Source organism: Coenobita brevimanus, chromosome 45 (genome assembly GCF_032717465.1).
Source record: "Coenobita brevimanus isolate Jiangsu-jjx chromosome 45, ASM3271746v2, whole genome shotgun sequence".
Classification (NCBI taxonomy): Eukaryota; Metazoa; Arthropoda; class Malacostraca; order Decapoda; family Coenobitidae; genus Coenobita; species Coenobita brevimanus.
The window spans coordinates 21,516,118-21,534,823 of record NC_136998.1 but is presented as its reverse complement, the minus strand read 5'-3'; the positions used below and the strand labels follow the sequence as shown (position 1 = coordinate 21,534,823).

The window sequence follows — 18,706 nt, the reverse complement described above, 5'->3', positions numbered from 1 at the left end:
TTTGTAGCAGTACTACCTAATTACAAGGGTGTAATAATATATGTAATAATACTAGCTAGTAACAAAGATGTAATCAAGGTTGCCTACACTCTGCACAATGCCATATTTTAAAAGGCTGAATTGACGGCCAGGTTGAAGAGATGATCATGAAGAGGACATGGTTGTGACCATATGGCACCAATGATGTTGTTGGGGTGACAGATAAGACACCGAAGACTTGGACACGGAACATAACTTAGAGCGATAGTTATTATCAGCAGGGGATGGTGGTAGTGCCCCAGAATGAGAAGAGGAATCTGAAGAAGTGTCAGAAAAAGGAATGGGAGAAGAAGGAGTATTTCCTGGTTGAGAAGATGAGGCATTCCCAAGTGATTACTCCACAGGTGACTCCTCCAACACTGTGCCTCTCGGTGCACGCTTAAGGTCATCGGCATGCACTCATTTGTTCACGTCTTTAGACAAATCCTTTATTTCAAATGTGTTATTCTTACTATAGATGACAAAGAGTGGACCTAGGAATTTACCATCAAGTTTTGATACGGGCTCATGGTCCTGGGCAAAAACTAAATTAGCTCCTTGGATGGTAACAGCAGAGGCAGCTGCGTGTTGCCTACATACCGTTTCTGCATTGGAGAGGGCCAAATGATCCTGAATGTACGCATGAATTTTATGAAAATCTGTGAGTTGAACTTTGAAATAATCGTCAAGATTGTAGACAAGATTGGGTTTAGACTGCAACAAAGAGAAAGGCAGTTTCTTGTCAAAGCCGTAGATGACAAAGAATGAAGTTTCATCAATTGATTTATTGAGGGATCCACTAAGTGATGCAGCCATCCATTCATCTCAGGTGGAATTCTGATCTCTTGCCATGTAATGTAAACTCTCCAAAATCTTCCGGTTCTGCCTCTCCACGAGGCCATTAGAAGTTGGATGATGGGCTACAACATTACTCTTACTAATTCCATAATGACGGCAAATTTCTTCCAGCAATGAATTGTTGAACTCTGACCCGTTATTTGTTAGAATGACTTCTGGAGTTGTGAAGGGAGAAGTGACTGAATTAGCCAAAGCATGGGCAAGTGTATTAGCAGATTTGTCACGCAATGGAGCGAGTATTACGAATCTGGAGAAATGATCGACTGCCACTAATAGACAAACGAAGCCAGATTCTGTATTTGGTAATTTCAGAAGATACAGTACAGGGTATTGCAGTATGGGTGCAGGTCGACCAGTAGTTCCTTTATTATGAGCACAAGATAGACGTGCATCGCAGTGAGCTTCTTCATCCTTTCGCATAGTGGGCTAATAATATGAAAGACGCCCCTGGCATAAGCTTCTGTCCTTAACCAGGTGTGATGCGTGAGGGGTGTCATGGATGAAATGAAGGGCAAGAGGAATTAAGTCTGTTGGAATGACCAGTTGCCTAACTTCGCAACGAGGCACAGTGCTACCTGAGAGTACTGTCCTTTTGTAAAGTAAGTCATTATTGAGGAAGAAATCAGACACAGGAACTGGTAGCATTTGGCATGGAAGAATCATCACCAGACTCAGGAAAGTGTATAACCTAACACCATAGAGGGTAAAGACGCTGGAACGCATGAAGTGCGTCATAAGTGAAGGCCAAATTTACATCACAACTAGTTGAGACTGTGGCAACATAATGAGAAAGAACATCTGCCACAACATTTGACTTTCCAGGAACGTATTCAAACGCTGAATTATAGTCAGTAACAATAACTGCCCAACGTGCAAGGCAACCAGTAAGATTACGTCCTCGAAACAGGTCGCAAGGAGGAAGATGATCTGTCTGGATATGAGCAGGGTAACCGCAGATGATGTCCCAGAAATGCTTTAGTGACCAGACCACAGCAAAGGCTTTCCAATGAATTACATGGTAATTCTTTCTCGCGGAGTTTAATACTCGACTGGCATAGGCAAGAACACGGTTCCTCCCTTCGGAGTAATGTTGCATGAGAACAGCACTGAGGCTCACCCCGGAAGCATCTGTGCATAGCAAGAAAGGTTTGGAAAAATCAGGAAATGCCAAGACCGGAGTTTGTGTAAGAGCAGTTTTCTGGGCAGTAAACGCAGTAGCTTGTTTGTCTGACCACATAAAAGACTCGTTTTTCTTTAACAGTTTAGTCAACGGCGCAGCAATTTGGGTGTACCCCTTGATGAAACGATGATGATAGTGACTAAGACTGAGGAAACTACGTACTGCATCTGTGTTGGTAGAAGTAGGGAAGTTGGTTACTGCATTTACTTTTTCATGTGATGTATGTATTCCGTGAGCATCGACGACATGTCCTCGGAACTTCAGTTTCTTATGTAAGAAATGACACTTTGACAGCTTGATTGTAAGTTCAGCTTGTCTGAGTCCAGTGGATACCTCTGCCATTTTCTCTAAGTGTTCCGGAACAGAGTGACTAGCGATTATGACATCAAGTTAAGCAGAGACTGAGTGACCTATCATGCCAGAGAAGACTGTGAATTAATGGCATGAGAACCAAAGGTGCATTTCTCAATCCAAGTGGGAGTCTATGGAACTGGCAATGACCGGACGGGGTGCTGAAGGCAGTGATTGGACAAGAAGATTCTTCCATTTCTACTTGCCATTAGCCACTCAAGAGATCTAGGGGAAGAAGACATAATTTCTAACGATTCGAACAAATCAGTGAGTACATGAATTGGGCATCTGTCTGGAATGGTTAAGGCATTTACTCGATGGTAGTCTGTGACTGGCTTTAGTTCACCACCTTTCTTTGGAATGAGAAATAACAGACTGTTCCATGGCCTGTCAGAGTGTTCGATATCATCAGATTCCAACATTTCTTGAATGAGACAATCAGCCTGCTGACGTTCACTTTAAGGTAAACGGTAGGCAGGGACATACATGGGTTGAGCATCAGGCTGCAATGTATTGGCATATTTTGGCATACTTTCCAGGACTAGTTTTGCCCATTTTCTCACCGAGTGATTCTACAATTTCACGATAGTATCGCAAAAGATCAAGCAACTGACTTCCGTACTTTGGATAATCGCCCAATTTCACATGAGATTCAAGATTAATTTGGGTAGTACTGCCAGTAGAGTGAACAACTGAGCACACTTCTGCAACAGAAAATAGGAAATCTTGGCACACACGTACGGCTGCTGGGTATACCAAAAAGTCACCAGTCTCTGTCCCAGTATGCAGCTTATGAGGGGCATTAACAGTGTTGGCTAGGTACAAATAGCATAAGCCATTGTCTGACACCAAGCACATCGCAGACTTGTAACTCAAGGCCGTAACACAACAAGTCTCAGGCTGAGAAATAGCAGTGACACTGCTAGGTGACCCAACAATCCTCAGAGCAACTTTACTATATATATTGAGGGGTCAAACCTTGCACTGTTTTACCACCGCCATGTTTATCATTGAGGACTGCATAAAGTCTGCTAGGGACAGTGGGGTAGGTAATGATGAGTTCGATGACGGCTCAGTGCCACAGGATGGCTCACCAAGATCAAACATGGATGAGTACAGTTCATCATTAAAAGAATCTGAGAACTCAGTAACTGGATCAGGCAGATCAGAGGAGGATGGATCTTATGAAGGATTGTTAGCAGTGGTCGTAATTGTATCTACTAGTGCGAGTGAAGCATGGTCTCTGATACTTGGAATAACAAACCTTGAATAGTGATTCCCCCTTTTACTGGTATCACATTGATATTTTCATCAACGAAAGAATAAATGATTGAAGAATGAATGAATGAATGAAGAATTAATAAACGAGTAAATTAATAAAGGAATCATAAATAATGAATGAAAACTAATTATACACAATGGTGTTAATCTGAAGGAAAATGAATATACACTATGAATATTGATTTAAAGGGAGTGAATTACAGGAAATAGATATTGATGGAGGGAGAGCAGACGAATAAAAATGAAAGATATAATAAAGTGAAAGAGCTAAGACACTGAATGAAACCAGGAATGAATAAGTATCACAAGATGCATAGAGAAGTACTAGCAATTTCTAGAGAAAGTGAAAGAATGATGATAATGTATAAAGTGTTACTGAGGTGAATGTTCTTTTAGAATGAGATGGGAAGGTAACAACAAATAATAATTACAAAAATATACACTGGGAGGAAGTTCCTTTGAGAGAGTAGGGTGACACAGTCTTGACGGGGAAGTTAAATATTCCGGGCAGCGCCTCATAGTAGGGAATGGTTACGTAGTGCCTGGGGGCTTTTACCAGGCAGCGACTCTAATGTGAGACAAGGGAATTCACCAGTGTTTGTAATAATTTTTCTTAGTATTTTCCTATTGCCTCACAGACGATGGTATATAATCACTATTTACAGTAGAGACGGTGCACGCACTCTTCGGTTCTGTACAGCGGAAGGCAGTAAGTGTAGGCCTGAGATAAATAGTACTCACACTAGTGTAGGAGGTTGTTGCAGGGCGAGTCAGGTCTGTAAGGGTGGCGTTGACAATTTAATATTACTCACACAACAGGCCGGATTTGAAGTATGGTTGATGACAGGTTAACCACACCGTCAAGATACAGGACACACAGAGAAGAGCATCACACGGCGAAAACTCGTAGGCACTGGAAGTGTTGTAACAGACAAGTGCAGGTTCAGGACAGGCAGGCCACGCTCAGTGTTATGGCAGGACAGGTAGTGAGAATAAGTTAGGCTAACAGCTGGGTAGAAGCGAGCAACCATAAGACAGGTTTCCACGGTGCAGAGGGCTGGCTGGTGGAGAGAAGTGGCAGTGGCGTGGAGGTTGGGTCAGCAGGGTTTGGCAGGGCGTCTTAAGTCCAAGATACGTTATAAATACAACTCGCTCTGGAGAATGCGGCGCTCCGGTAGGTGAGGATTACGATTTTTTCGCTCAGAAGTAAGGCTGGATCACACCAGAGTGCGCAGGACACAGTGGCAGGGCAGGAACACACCAGAAATGCGCAGGACAGGTTGCAGTGGCAGTGAGTCACAGGGCAATTTTCCACGCGTGGTAGGAGCGATGATGGTTCTGTTTTATTTATTTATTTTTTCCAAAACAAGCCGGACGGGGGTAAAGTCGATGATAGTTATCGCATCGCAGGTGACTGGTAGGTTGGAGGTGGAAATGCTTGGATTAGGTGGTAGAGGGAGCCGGGTGGAGTGCAGGAGATAGGGTGTGGCGGGGCAACGCCGCACAGTACAGGGCTTTTCTCGGCAGCAATTTTACTGAGAATAATTTGAGGAGATGTGCTTATATTCCTTCACTGCTGCTGACATTAATGAAAAAAAGGTTAAAAGGCAAGGATAAGCTAAAAATCCTCGCTAGTTTCTCTTCTTGACTAGCTGCAACAGGTGTGCCCTGAATGACGCCCTGGGCCCCTATTCAAAAACGTTCCTAGGAAAGTCCTAAGAACTGCTCTCAGCTGGGACCGTGTCTTGGGAATCGATTCATAAACACTACCTAGGACGTACATGGCAATTCCTACCCAGGAATTTTCCCAAGTCCCAGACTTAGGAAAAATGCTAACCGTAGCAATATTTTTTTTCGAAAATGCAGTTTTTGGTCAAGATAGAGAGATATATTATTTAGTAAAATACTCTAAGTCACAAAATGATTATAGAAATAATGTAGGTGGATTTCTTGATGAATGTAAGTATCTATTTTCCAGTTACATTTTCTTTTTTCTGTGGACGCTAGGCTATCGTGTATTGTAAACATACAGTCGGCGCGGGAGCATTCAACCTCCTAGAAGAATGCGCCCCGGTGGAACCTCTCGGTTTTCAAACATTCTTTTAAGTCCACATTCATTGAGTATCCTAGCATCATGCACTGACCCTGGCCACTTGGCCAAACAGTTAATAATTCTGTACTTGGCATCAAAAACAACTTGTACATTAATGCTATGATACCGCTTTCTGTTCACATATTCTTCTTCAAACTCTTTTGGGGCTATTATTCTCACATGTGTCCCATCAATTGCTCCACCCACCCCGGGGAAGCCAGCAATCTCCATAAATTCGATTTTTTTCCTTTGTAGTTCTTGGGGGTCTGTGGGGAACTTCAAGAATCTACACATTATTTCACGTCCGTAGAACGCATTTAATGTCTGTGAGATAAATCTGCTGACTGTAGGCTGTGAGGGTCCCAAATCATCACTGCAGCATAGTTGCATTTTACCTGTGGCCAAATATCTCAACAAAATGATCACTTTCATCTCCGGGGTAAGTGCCTGGTTCCTCTCAGATGGACTTTGCAGGACATCTCTTACCAAGTCAGTAACAAAAATAATTCCTGCACGATCCAAACGGTATCTGCTTATCAGTTCTGCATCACTTAATTCATTCAACACGTCCCTACGTGGGCGAAAAGTTCTCTGCTGACGCCTCGGAGCTTGTTGTTGTTCAGCCATTTTCAGGTCCCAGGAATATTCCTAAGTCGTAAGTCACCTCCCTGGCTACACCTAAAATCTCCGTGCCTTAGGACCAGTCCTAGGACGTGGGAGCGTTTATAAACAAGTCCTGCGACTTGGGATCAGTTCCTACGACTTGCGACTAGTTCCTAGGTCCCAGGACCTTTTATGCATACGGGCCCTGGTTTGAACTTCCAGAGAGCCGGGCGCGCCCCCAACCCCTAGCTTTCCAAAGATGCTACATAATCAAAACCCAAGCAGTGGCGAGACCTAAGTCAGCGAAATCAGTCACGTAACCCTTCTCACAGCTACTCATAGTTACACAGAGTTACATATTACCCACATAAACATGTACATAATAATAAACTATGTTAACAATATATATAATGTCCCTTTAGTAAGAGATCATTATATATATATATATATATATATATATATATATATATATATATATATATATATATATATATATATGTGTGTGTGTGTGTGTGTGTGTGTGTGTGTGTGTGTGTGTGTGTCCGACTCTGGGCATAGGCTTCACAGCCTGCTATCAAGGCCCAGCAGTCCTCCTACATACCATACACCTCTACATGTCACCACTTCGGCGCTAACACCCACCGTCCATATTGAATACATGCTAGGGCTGTCTCATACAGGACTGGTGTATTGGTATTAGCGGGGTATATATATATATATATATATATATATATATATATATATATATATATATATATTTATATATATATATATATATTGTTATGGGGGTATATATATTACGGTGCACTCTTAACCCTTAATTAATCACCAAAAGGGGTAAGGTAAAGTTCACAAGAAAACTAACATAACTTTACTATACACTACTGTATAACATACACACACCAAAGAAAAACCCAGGATTCGTTTTTACAAAGGGGTATTCACATAGGCCTCAGAGTACAAATATAAAACGAGTTATTTCTTACCAAACCAGATTGCAGTCAATGGAGGCTGCGTACTTACAGAACTCGAGGAACTAGGAGAACTCGTTGATGATGTAATCCAGATATAAATCACACACTAGTGAAAATGGAGAAGTGAACCAAAAATGCGAATACTGCACAAACAGTGTTTTGTAATCAAGGTAATGTATTAAGTAATGTGTGAAAATATGAGGAAAAGTGTAACAAAAAGTGCCAAAAGTGTAACGTGATAGTGACTAAAGAGCGACTGAAAAGTAGTGTCGCTCCTGCTAGTTCCCGGGCTTAGAATGTAGCCTTACTCCGCCTCTTCTAGCTAACTAGCCACTAAGCTGTCTTAAATGTAATCTCCAGCCATTCACAAATAATGGAGGCATCTGCTACTGTACAAATGGGAGCCTTACCTAACTCGCACATAACCATTAGTGGGCCACCGAGCAAACGTTGTTAGATGTCTATTCGCAAATACTCTCATTTTGTCCCTCTCACATTATAAGTCACACCCACATATGGTCAAAGACAAAATGGATTCTGCGTAATTTCTGGGAAAAACAACCCGCATTATCTGCCCAGAAGGCAGGGAGGTCTAAGGTTATACCCTTCAGAGACAGCAATATTGATAAGAAATATTATTTATCGTTCATAACGGCTTGCTCTCTCTCCTTACATTATCATCTCATCTTCTATTTCATCCGTTCACTACTGGGGTATGGATACTGTACAATTTTAAGTTCTGGACAGGTAATCTGGTAAAACATTAGTAACACCATTTACCTGTCTCACATCAAGGGAGTATTCCTGCAAAAATAGGGCCCAGTGGGTCAATCTAAGATTTTGGTCCTTAAATTGGGACAATAATTTCAGAGGGTGGTGATCAGTGTACACTACCACATCACCTGACCTTGGACCAACATAAACAGAGAAGTGTTGAAGGGCAAGTTTGAGTGCAAGGAGTAATTTCTGAATAGCTGAATAATTTCTCTGGGCCTTATTGAAGATTTTGCTAAAATAACACACAGGCATCTCAAAACCGTGTTCATTATCATGAAGCAAAACTGCTCCGGCCCCTAGGCCACTGGCATCAACAGCTAATTTAAAGGGTTTATCAAAATTGGGAGCTTGAAGCACTGGGTGACTTGATAGGATGGCTTTGATTTTAGAACAGGCATCCTCACATCTGGCTTCCACTCATACTTGACACCTTTTCTTAACAAATCAGTGAGGGGAGCTACAAGATCAGAGAAACTCAGAACAAAACGTCTGTAGTACCCTACCATACCCAAGAATCGTTGCAACTCTCTAATTTTTGGGATGGGGGAATTGCTATGGCCTGAACTTTATAATCAGGAGGACTAACTTTCCTAAACCGACCACATAACCTAGGTACTGCACTCGAGCCCTTACAAATTCACATTTAGTTAAATTAAGCACCAAACTAGTGGAGGACAGTCTCTGCAGCAAGGCATCTAGTTGGCTGAAGTGTTGTTCCCAGGTGTTGCTAAAAATAACATCATCAATGTAAGTCTTACAACCTTCAACATCATTGGTGAGATCATTCATCAGCCTTTGGAAGGTGGCAGGAGCATTCTTCATACCACAGGGCATGACCTTACATTTATAAGTATTGCCACCAACCACAAAACAGGAAATTTCTTGGGCCCTATCTGTGAGTGGGACTTGCCAATATCCCTTCATCAAATCTAATTTTGTAATAAACTTTGCACTGTCTATCGGATCCACACAGTCATCTACCCTAGGAAGTGGGTAGGTGACAGTCTTGGTAAGGGAGTTGACTTTACGATTATCAATACAAAAGCGATGTGACCCATCGGATTTTGGAACCACTATGACTGGGGAGCACCACTCACTTTGATAGACTCAATTAACCCCTCCTGCAGCATGTACTATCACGATCCAAAGTTTCTTTACCCCCTTGAGTGGAGGAAGGTCGAAGCCAATGTTGAAGAAATGACGGGCCACCGAACACAGGTCAGTTCATGATGGAGGGGTTCAGTAACCTGAAGCTTAGGATAATAAGAATCAGCCGGATGAAACACACGAGCCTATTTATGAATCACGGTATCATGAACCATTATTAGTCTTGTATACTGGCAGTGTCCGATCATCTGGTCTTGCTACAACCTTGGCTTCGACCTTCTTCCACTCAGGGGGGTAAAGAAACTTTGGATCGTGATAGTACAGTAGTTCATTTTCTCTTGAATGACTGTCTGCTTCTGAGGACTAGCCCGGTAGGGGGACTACTTTACAAGTCTGGCGTCTCCAACATCCATGTCGTGCTGTGCCACTTCCATCCATCCTGTGGTGTCTTGAAAGACATCAGGGAACTTCCTGAGAAGGGCAACAAATTCGGCACACTGCTGTACAGTCAAATGGGAGAGTTTATCAGTTAATGTACTCCAAGCATCCCAGTCTCTCCAACTGGTCATCTGGTCCAAAGTCAAAGGGCAGCTCTCATCCTCCGCCAACTCGACAGCCGACATCACGTATGGAGCACTAGGGGTGGTCCACGTTTTGCCTGTGGTACTCCTTCAACATAGTTACATTGCACAATCTTCGTTCCTTCCTCCGGTCTGGGGTTAAGATAACATAATCGACTTCACCTACCCTCTTCTCTACTACATAAGGGCCTGCAAAACTTGCCTGCAGAGGCTGACCATGAATGAGAAGCAAAACAAGAACTTGATCGCCTGGATGAAACATTCTGTTCCTAACTTTCTTAGAGTGGTCATACCACCTCTTCATCTTCTCCTGAGATGACTCCAAGTGTGCCCTGGCAATTTTCGTGCTATAGGCCAATCTTTCTTTTAATTTTAGCACGTGCTCCAGCAAGTTTATTTGGTCATCATCCTTGACCCAGTGTTCTTTGAGAAGTTTAAGAGGACGTCTTACTTCATGGCCAAAGATTAACTGAAATGGGGAGTAGCCCAAGGACTCACTCGGTGCCTCTCTGGTTGCAAGAAGTAGGAAAGGCAAATACTTCTCCCATTCCTTTTCATCCAAACTCATCTTTTTAAGCATACTCTTCAGAGTTTGGTGATACCTCTCTAATGCACCCTGACTCTGAGGATGATATGCTGAGGAAGTGATCTGGGAGATTCCTAACTCCTTAAGTGTTTGTTTGAACAGTTTGAATTAAAATTACTGCCTTGATCACACTGAACTTCCTTAGGGAGACCAAACGGGTAAAGAAGGTCAGCATCTTTACAACCAATTTAGCTGAAATATTTCTCAAGAGAACGGCTTCGGGATATCTGCTGGCCATATCTAACATTGTGAGGATGTACTGGTGTTCTGAGGAAGTTTTAGGCAAAGGGCCAATAATGTCCACAAGGACTCTTGTGAATGGGGCCTAAGACACAGGTAGAGGAATCAAAGAAGCTGCAGGGATGGGCTTATTGCTGTTACCGACCAGCTGGCAGGTGTGACGTGACCTACAGAAATGGGAGACATCTCAACGGATTCCAGGCCAGTAAAAATGCTGCCAGATGCGGGAGAGAGTCTTCCTCATGCCTAAGTGACCTGGTAAGGAGGAGTTATGAGCAATGGACATAAATTTTTGCCCAAATGGTCTTGGAACCACCACCTGATGTACAGTCGCCCACTCGTTATCATGAGCAACACTAGGAGGTCTCCATCTTCACATTCAGACGTTGTTTGGCCTTAAATAATAACAGTCTGTCAATTCAGACTCACATTCATCTTCCTTAATTGCTGAGTTAATTACGGTGGCAATCTCCAGATCAGATCTTTGTATATCAGCTAACTTTGCACTTACATCAGTCTGGGGAAAATCATCAACCTCTGGGTCATTTAACTGGGTGAAAAAGGTATCACCAAGCCCAAAATCTTCATTGGTGTTGCCAGTGCCATTATCTGTCAAAATTCTCGTGGCTGGCTTTTGCCGTCATAGCTCTAGTTACAGCACATGCGGGAAACACTTTAGGACATACAACTTCCAACTCTTTAGTCGTATCCTCACTCAGGGGAGTTTTTGACATGCAGGGAACAGCACTCACCTGTCCTCCCGCCAAGTCATTACCCAAAAGGAAAGTGACCCCTTGTACAGGTAGCTGGTTAACAACACCCACACACAGTGAACCAGTAACTAACTCTGACTGGAGCTTCACCTCAACTAGGGGAACAGATACAAACTCAGCTATACACTGCAGCAAGACACTAGGGTCAGCTATATCAACAATCCCCTTCAACATTACTGACTGTGAAGCTCCTGTGCCTCTACATATAGAGACTTCCTTACCACCTTTTCCATCAAGTGAAACTAACCCCTTAGATATGAAGTTAGCAAATAAATGATCTGGGGAGGAGTCACTTTGTGTACTGCTTGGGGGAGGACACTCTGATGGAGTCTTATTACCACTCTCACCTGATCCTGATGGCTGCACTGCTCCAGTCTTAATAGTGTCTAACAGTGGCTCTACAGGAGTCTGTCTATCAACCACTGACAGCTCCACTCTGGCCTTATCAACAGTATGCACCTACTGGGGTTGTGTCTGACTACCGCTAACAAAATCTATGGGTGGCTGCTCTTTGTTGGTGTCAAAAGATCCCCAAGAGTTTACCAAAGTAATAGGTTTCACATTGAAACTTTTCCCTCATTTTTTCCAGCACCAATCCTCCAAGTGCCCCATTTTCTGACAATACTGGCAAAATCTGACACCATTTCTAGACCCTCTGGCAACAATGTCCTCACTTACTTTTGTGGAACTAACATGCTGTGGAATTGCAGTGTTCCCACTAGTGTCACTTGACATTAACTTGCCATTACCAGAAGAAGGTTTACAAAAACTGGTTGATTCACTCTCCTACCCTTAACAAATGACTGAGGCTTACGTTCATGCTTGTGAATTATACTGTAATTATCTGCTACAACAGCAGCCTCAGCTAGGGTATCTACGTCTTTTTCAACTAGGTGTCTAGAAACATCCCCAGTGAAGTTCTCCAAGATCATTAACCCACTGCCTCCTGGCCGATTTTTCACCAATGAGCCTCCCCAATAACGGCAGATTTTCGAAAGTCTTTTTTTGAGAGGAGGGGCTAAAACCTCCGCTTTTTATGAGAAACAATGGAAAATGCCACACAAAAAAGGTGCTCAGCTGAGCTTATAAATGCATTATACAGGTGTCCCTCTGAATACCTGGTACTGTTTTCTGTGGGCCCTGCTCCATAAAAGATGTTTTCTGTGGGAGGAGTGACTATTCCAAACCATTCAAAATTGGTTTATATTTATTCATTTGGTAAGAAAGAGAGAGGTGTAAAGATTAGTAAGAGAGAGTAAGAAGAGAGTGGATGAGGAATTTGCAAGGAATTTGACTGTAAAGTGGAGGGACTAAGAAAATGTTCTGGAAAGAGGTGAAAAGAGTAAGACAGGGTGGAAGTGAAGTCAGCAGGGGAGTGAAAGATAAAAATGGTAGATTACTAGTGGAGAAGGGAGAAAAAGTGAACAGATGGAGAGAACACTTTAAGGAATTGTTGAACATAGAGGATGGAAGTAAAGCGAGTATAAGTGGCTGGGGAATGGCTGGGAGGAGGAGGGAGGTGAGAAGACAGGAAGAAATCAGTAGGATAGAAGTTGTGGAAGCAATGAAGAAAGTTAAATCGGGGAAAGCCCCAGGAATTGATGGAGTGTGTGGTGAAATGCTGAAGCATGGGGGAGAGATAGTAGTAGAATGGATGTGGAAGATGTGCAGATTGGCCTGGGAGGAAGGTAGAGTCCCGGAGGATTGGAAGTCAGGTATAATTATTCCCTTGTACAAAGGAAAAGGGGAAAAAGAAGTGTGTGGTAATCATAGGGGCATTTGTCTTCTTTGTATAATAGGAAAAGTGTATGGTAGGATACTTATTGACAGAGTTAGAGAAAGAACAGAGAAATTAGTTGGAGAAGAACAGGGAGGCTTTAGGAAGGGAAGAGGTTGTGTAGCTCAGATATTCATTCTTAGATCTTTAGTGGAAAAGTTTCTAGAGAAGGGAACGAAGTTGTATGCGACTTTCATGGATTTGGAGAAAGCATATGACAGTGTGGATAGACAAGGATTGTGGAAAGTGTTAAGAATATATGGAGTAGATGGGAAGTTGTTGAATGCTGTGAAGAGTATGCACGATGGTGCGAAGGCTGCAGTGCGTGTGAATGGTGAACTAAGTGAATTTTTCTCTTTGAAAGTTGGGTTGAAACAGGGATGTGTCATGTCTCCATGGTTGTTCAATCTGTACGTGGATGGGGTAAAGAAAGAGGTACAAGGTAACGTAGTGGATGTTGGAGTGGCCCTGATGAGAGAGGATAGTGTTTGGAAACTCCCTGTACTGTTGTTTGCAGATGATCCTGTGTTGTTGAGTGAAGACGAAGGGGAGGTGCAAGGCTTGGTGGATGGGTTTGGGAAAGTGTGTAAGAAACGGAATCTAAAGGTGAATGTAGGGAAGAGTAAAGTGATGGTCTTTGAGAGAGGTGAAGTCAGTGAATGTACAGCGAGGTTGGATGGTGAGGAATTGGAAAATGTGAGCACGTTTAAGTACTTGGGTATTGTGATGAGTAAGGATGGAGGTTTGGCGGGTGAAGTGCTTGAAAGGGTACAGCAGGGAAGAAAGGTTGCTGGTTCTTTGAAAGCAGTGATAAGAAACAGGGAAGTGAGCATGGAAGTGAAAAAGTTACTACATGACAGTATTGTGATACCAACTCTAACGTATGGAAGTGAAGCTTGGACGTTGTTGGAAGGACACAAGTCAAGAGTGAAAGCAGTGGAAATGAGTTATTTAAGAGGAGCCTGTGGAGTCACATGGAGAGACAGGCTGACGAATGAGGATATAAAGGAACGTTGTGGTGTGGATGTGGATGTGATAGGAAGCGTTATGAGGAACACACTGAGGTGGTTTGGCCATGTGGAGAGGATGGAGGGTGAAAGACTGACGAAGAGAGTGTATGTGAGTGAGGTGAAGGGGGGAAGAGGGAGGGGGAGGCCGAGGATGAGATGGAGGGATGGGGTGGAGAGGTATATGAGAGAGGAGGGTGTGAGTTGGGAGCAGAGGAGTGAAATGGCGGGGACAGGGCGACTTGGAGGCGATTTGTTTGTGGCCACCCCAAACGGGATTGAGGCGTCTGGCAATAGATAGATAGATCGATAGGTGTCCCTCTGAATACCTGGTACTGTCTTCCAGTAATAAATGTTTGAATAAGTTCTAATACTTTTTTTCTTTTTTTCAGCGACTGTGATTATGATTCAGAAGAAAGTGAAGAGGAAAATGTAGAAGAGAAGAGGTAGGTCTTGTGATGTTCTTTTTTTTTTTTTTTTTTTTTTTTTAACTATGAATGGCGGTATTAATTTGGATCATTTAAAAAGTTGCCATCATCACCACACAAACACTACCACATTGACACCATTACCATTACAAGATTTGCATCAGTGTTAGAGGAAGGTTTGCTGTGTGACTTTTTAGGATAAGCACCCATATACTGCGATGTTAGTCTGACGTCTCTCTTGCTCATTATGCATTACTTGTTTAAGAAAATGGCACAGATTCTCGCCAGTGCACCCACACGCCTACTTGTAACTGTACCTTAAAGTGTTACTGGACGAGATAGGGAGGTTGTACGTATATCCATCAAAATATCTGAATGGTAATCATGTCAGTCAGCGGCCATTCAGACCCAGAGGCCAGTTAGGCCAGTCTGGACCATGCAGATCACTCTAGGTCCAACCTTGCACTTCACGTCCATCTTGGTTCAGTCAAGTTGTTTCTTACGAGTTTATTTACAGTCAGGTCGAGTTAAGTTCATTAAGATCAAGCCGGTTTCATCGATGCCAGTTCACGTCCAGTCAGGATCTTCACGCGCATTTTGGTCCAGCCAGGTCAGGTCCAGTTAGGCCTAGTACGGCAAGTTAAGGTTCTTGACCTCTGTTCAAGATCAGTTAGGTCAGTTCACGACAAGGCTATTCAAGTTCCAATGAGGAATGTTAAGATTTAGTTATAACCATTCGTCCGTTGTGATCCAGTCGGGCTGTTTATGACTCATTTTAACAAAGTCCTTTTAGGTGCAATCAAACAACTTTAGACGTAATCAGACAATGGTTATTCAGCTTCAGTTCTATTTAGGCAACTTTAGGTCCATTCACCCAACCTTGCTGTAGTTCCACATCGATAGCTTACGCTTAATGTAGTCAATTTACATTTCATTCAAGTCAGCTAGATCAGTGGTACTAACTCAGAGGCACTTTCGATAAATTGTGTGGATTGAATTATCTGTTTACATTCGACACTGGAATCCAAATAATAACTGAAATCTATCTTGATTCACAGTATTTCTCTGTCACATGCTAGTGTCTTGGAACCGCAGTCAGCAGCCATGAGTAAACATGCTACGACATCTTGCATAACGTTCACTACCAAATCTTCACTTACGTACGCAAGTTTCTGAAACAGAATAATTATACGCAGTCGTCTTCACCTTCAAATTAACCATTCTGCTCTTCAATACTAGGCCAAGTTCACCAACAACATTGTTATCCTGAAATTATTTTACTTCTGTTTCACATTCCATTATGCCACGCTGTCGGAATACAAGTCTCAAATATCTACCCCCACCTCGTAAGCACCTTGCAATCCATTTGCACTCTAGAGCTTTTTTTAATCGCGGCCTTCGACCTTGATTTACTTACTCCCGTCACAAGATTCACTTGAAGTATCTTGAATACAATATTGTAACATAGTACCATAATCTTTTGTGGAAATTTCTTAACATGATTTGGTTGCCGCGTGCTACCATAATTTTTTATGAAAAAAAAAAAAATAATAATAATTTGATACTTCACACTACTATCATTTTATGTGGAAATTTCTGTAAATAACTTTAATGTTACTTGGTACCATCCTTTTTTGTTGGAATTTCTAACATTGTCAAGTTTTTATTGGCTGCCATCATTTTTTGCGGAAATTTTTGATATTGACCACTTCATTACTATCTAGCATAGTTTTTCGTTGAAAAATCTATAATTGATCAAAATGTTAGTTACTACTGTCCGTGAAGGCCTCCACGGATTGGAACGCTGAATCGTGGCCGAAGGACAAAGGAAAAACCGCAGATCTTTGATTATATTAGTGCTTTTCCTTTGGCCTTCAGGCACGATTCAGCATTCCACCCCGAGGACGTCCTTGCTTGATCCTTCAGTTATCCTACACTGCCTATTTTTTTCATGAAAACTCTATTTCGAAAACCATTGTTTTTCTTCATAATATATGCAGTTCTTTTAGTATAATACATGTGTTCACTCTAGTCAGAATTGCTAATTGCAATTTGCAGATTTTTTTTTTTTTTCATCAGCAAACATTTTCATCACCAAACAGATCAGCTAACATCTATATACTACCTTCTAACACTATGTCACACTCTATGATTCCTATCCTCACTTTCAACTCCTTAACTACTACATTCCAGTGTGTGTGGGGGGGGGAGGCGGTGGCTGAATCGGTAGAGAGGCGGCCTGCTGTCCTGATGGACCCAGGTTCGAATCCTGGCTGGAGCAGGGAACGGTTTAAGGATTTGAATTTCATAAAAGCAGACTTTCCTAATCTACCAGATGACCCGCCGACATGTCATAAAAGTACCCCCGCTAATACCAATACGCCAGTCCTGTATGAGACAGCCCTAGCATGTATTCAATATGGACGGTGGGTGTTAGCACCGAAGTGGTGACATGTAGAGAGGTGTATGGTATGTAGGAGGACTACTGGGCCTTGAGAGCAGGCTGTGAAACCTATGCCCAGAGTCGAACACATAAAGAAAAAAAAAAAGTACACACTGGATAATGAGTGTGATGTAATACACCATAGTTGTAACTGCTGTTCACAGTTAATTTGTTACTAGTTTATTCTCTACCATCAGATACACCTCATTTATCTTTTCTATTTTCTTTACAGATGGGATGACATCATAAATGCATGGATTAATGTTTATAAGATTCATCGGCCCAAGCTCCTACAGAACATAGGGGAGTTGATGAAAATAGCACAGGAAATGAGAAAAACCAGTTGGGATGTAGCAGTTGCCCAGACCACAGGAAGTTCAGTTGGTCTGGCGTCAGGAGCTTTAGGACTGGTTGGCATAATACTGACTCCGTTTACGTTTGGTGCCTCTCTCATTGTGACTGGTGTAAGCACTGGAGTGGGTGTAGCTGGTGCCGCCACGCATATTGGGGCGGGTATAACCAAGAGAGTCATGTTCAACAATCGCATTGACAAAGCTAAGATGATAACAGAAGAGATTAATCAATCTCTTGCAGATATAAACAAAGCACAAGAAGATTTAAAGGAACTCTTCATACTCCTAGATGCAGGAGAAAATGTTTCTCGGCTTGAAGCTTCCTCAGATTCATTCCAAAAGGAAGAGGTATTTCAGTGTGATGCAAATCAAATAAGGAAACTTACACAGTTGGAGAAATTCCTACCACAACTTGCTAAAACAGCAGTTTCTGAGGCCGTAGAAACTGCTACCGAAACTGGCGCAGCCGTGGCTAAATCATCCCCTAAACTTGCCTCCTTGGCATTTAGAGTAGTTGGCAGTGTAATGATTGTTTTTGCAATGGGTCTTGACATTGCCAACATTATCGATAATGCTAAAGTATTGAAGAAGAGTTACCAGACACAAGCAGAAAGGCAGATTTGCGAGAGAGTTGAGAAATTCATAAATTATTTAAAAGAGATTGATGATATCTATGAGAAACTGAGAAGCCAATAAAACCTCAAAGAGCATTGTCAATCTGATTTTCAGAATCTCTGTCTGTCTGTCTGTCTGTCTGTCTCTCTCTCTCTCTCTCTCTCTCTCTCTCCTGTCCTCTCCTCCTCCTTCTTCTTCTTTTTCTTTCTTAACTTCATCTTCTTTCTTCACTTCTTTTTTCTTGACTTCATTCTCCATTTCCTTTGTCTTCTTCATCATCATCTTCGTCTTCGTTTTTTTTCGTCTTCATCTTTATTTTTTTAATCTTCTTGTTTGGCTGCTTTGATTTCGCCGTCTTCGACTTCCATGGATTCGACTTCGATGTCATCTTTGGTGACATCGTTTCCGTCATCATCATCATCATCATCTTCTTCCTCTTCTTCTTCTTCTTCTTCTTGTCATTGCTGCTGATGCTGCTACCACTGTCATTGATGGTGTGGTGCTGCTGCTATATTTTAACAAGGAAAATGAAAAACCGAAATTACCACCAAAAGTCACTATTACATTCACCTGTCTACAAATCAGTGTTGTTAGGTCCTAGTGTGCTTTCATTATCTCCTTACATTTTATTTGCAGTAATTTTATGTACATGATTCTGTAGA

At 42.3% G+C, this 18,706-nt stretch overlaps 1 protein-coding gene across 1 annotated transcript; it reads left to right on the top strand.

Annotated features, from left to right (window-relative positions):
* Window positions 1-3,407: 3,407 nt before the first annotated feature.
* On the top strand, window positions 3,408-18,125 carry LOC145398456 (uncharacterized). Its single transcript, XM_080271337.1, has 2 exons — window positions 3,408-3,601; window positions 17,309-18,125. Exons 1-2 carry the CDS (start codon window positions 3,408-3,410, stop codon window positions 18,123-18,125), a joined length of 1,011 nt encoding a protein of 336 aa, XP_080127463.1.
* Window positions 18,126-18,706: the final 581 nt, after the last annotated feature.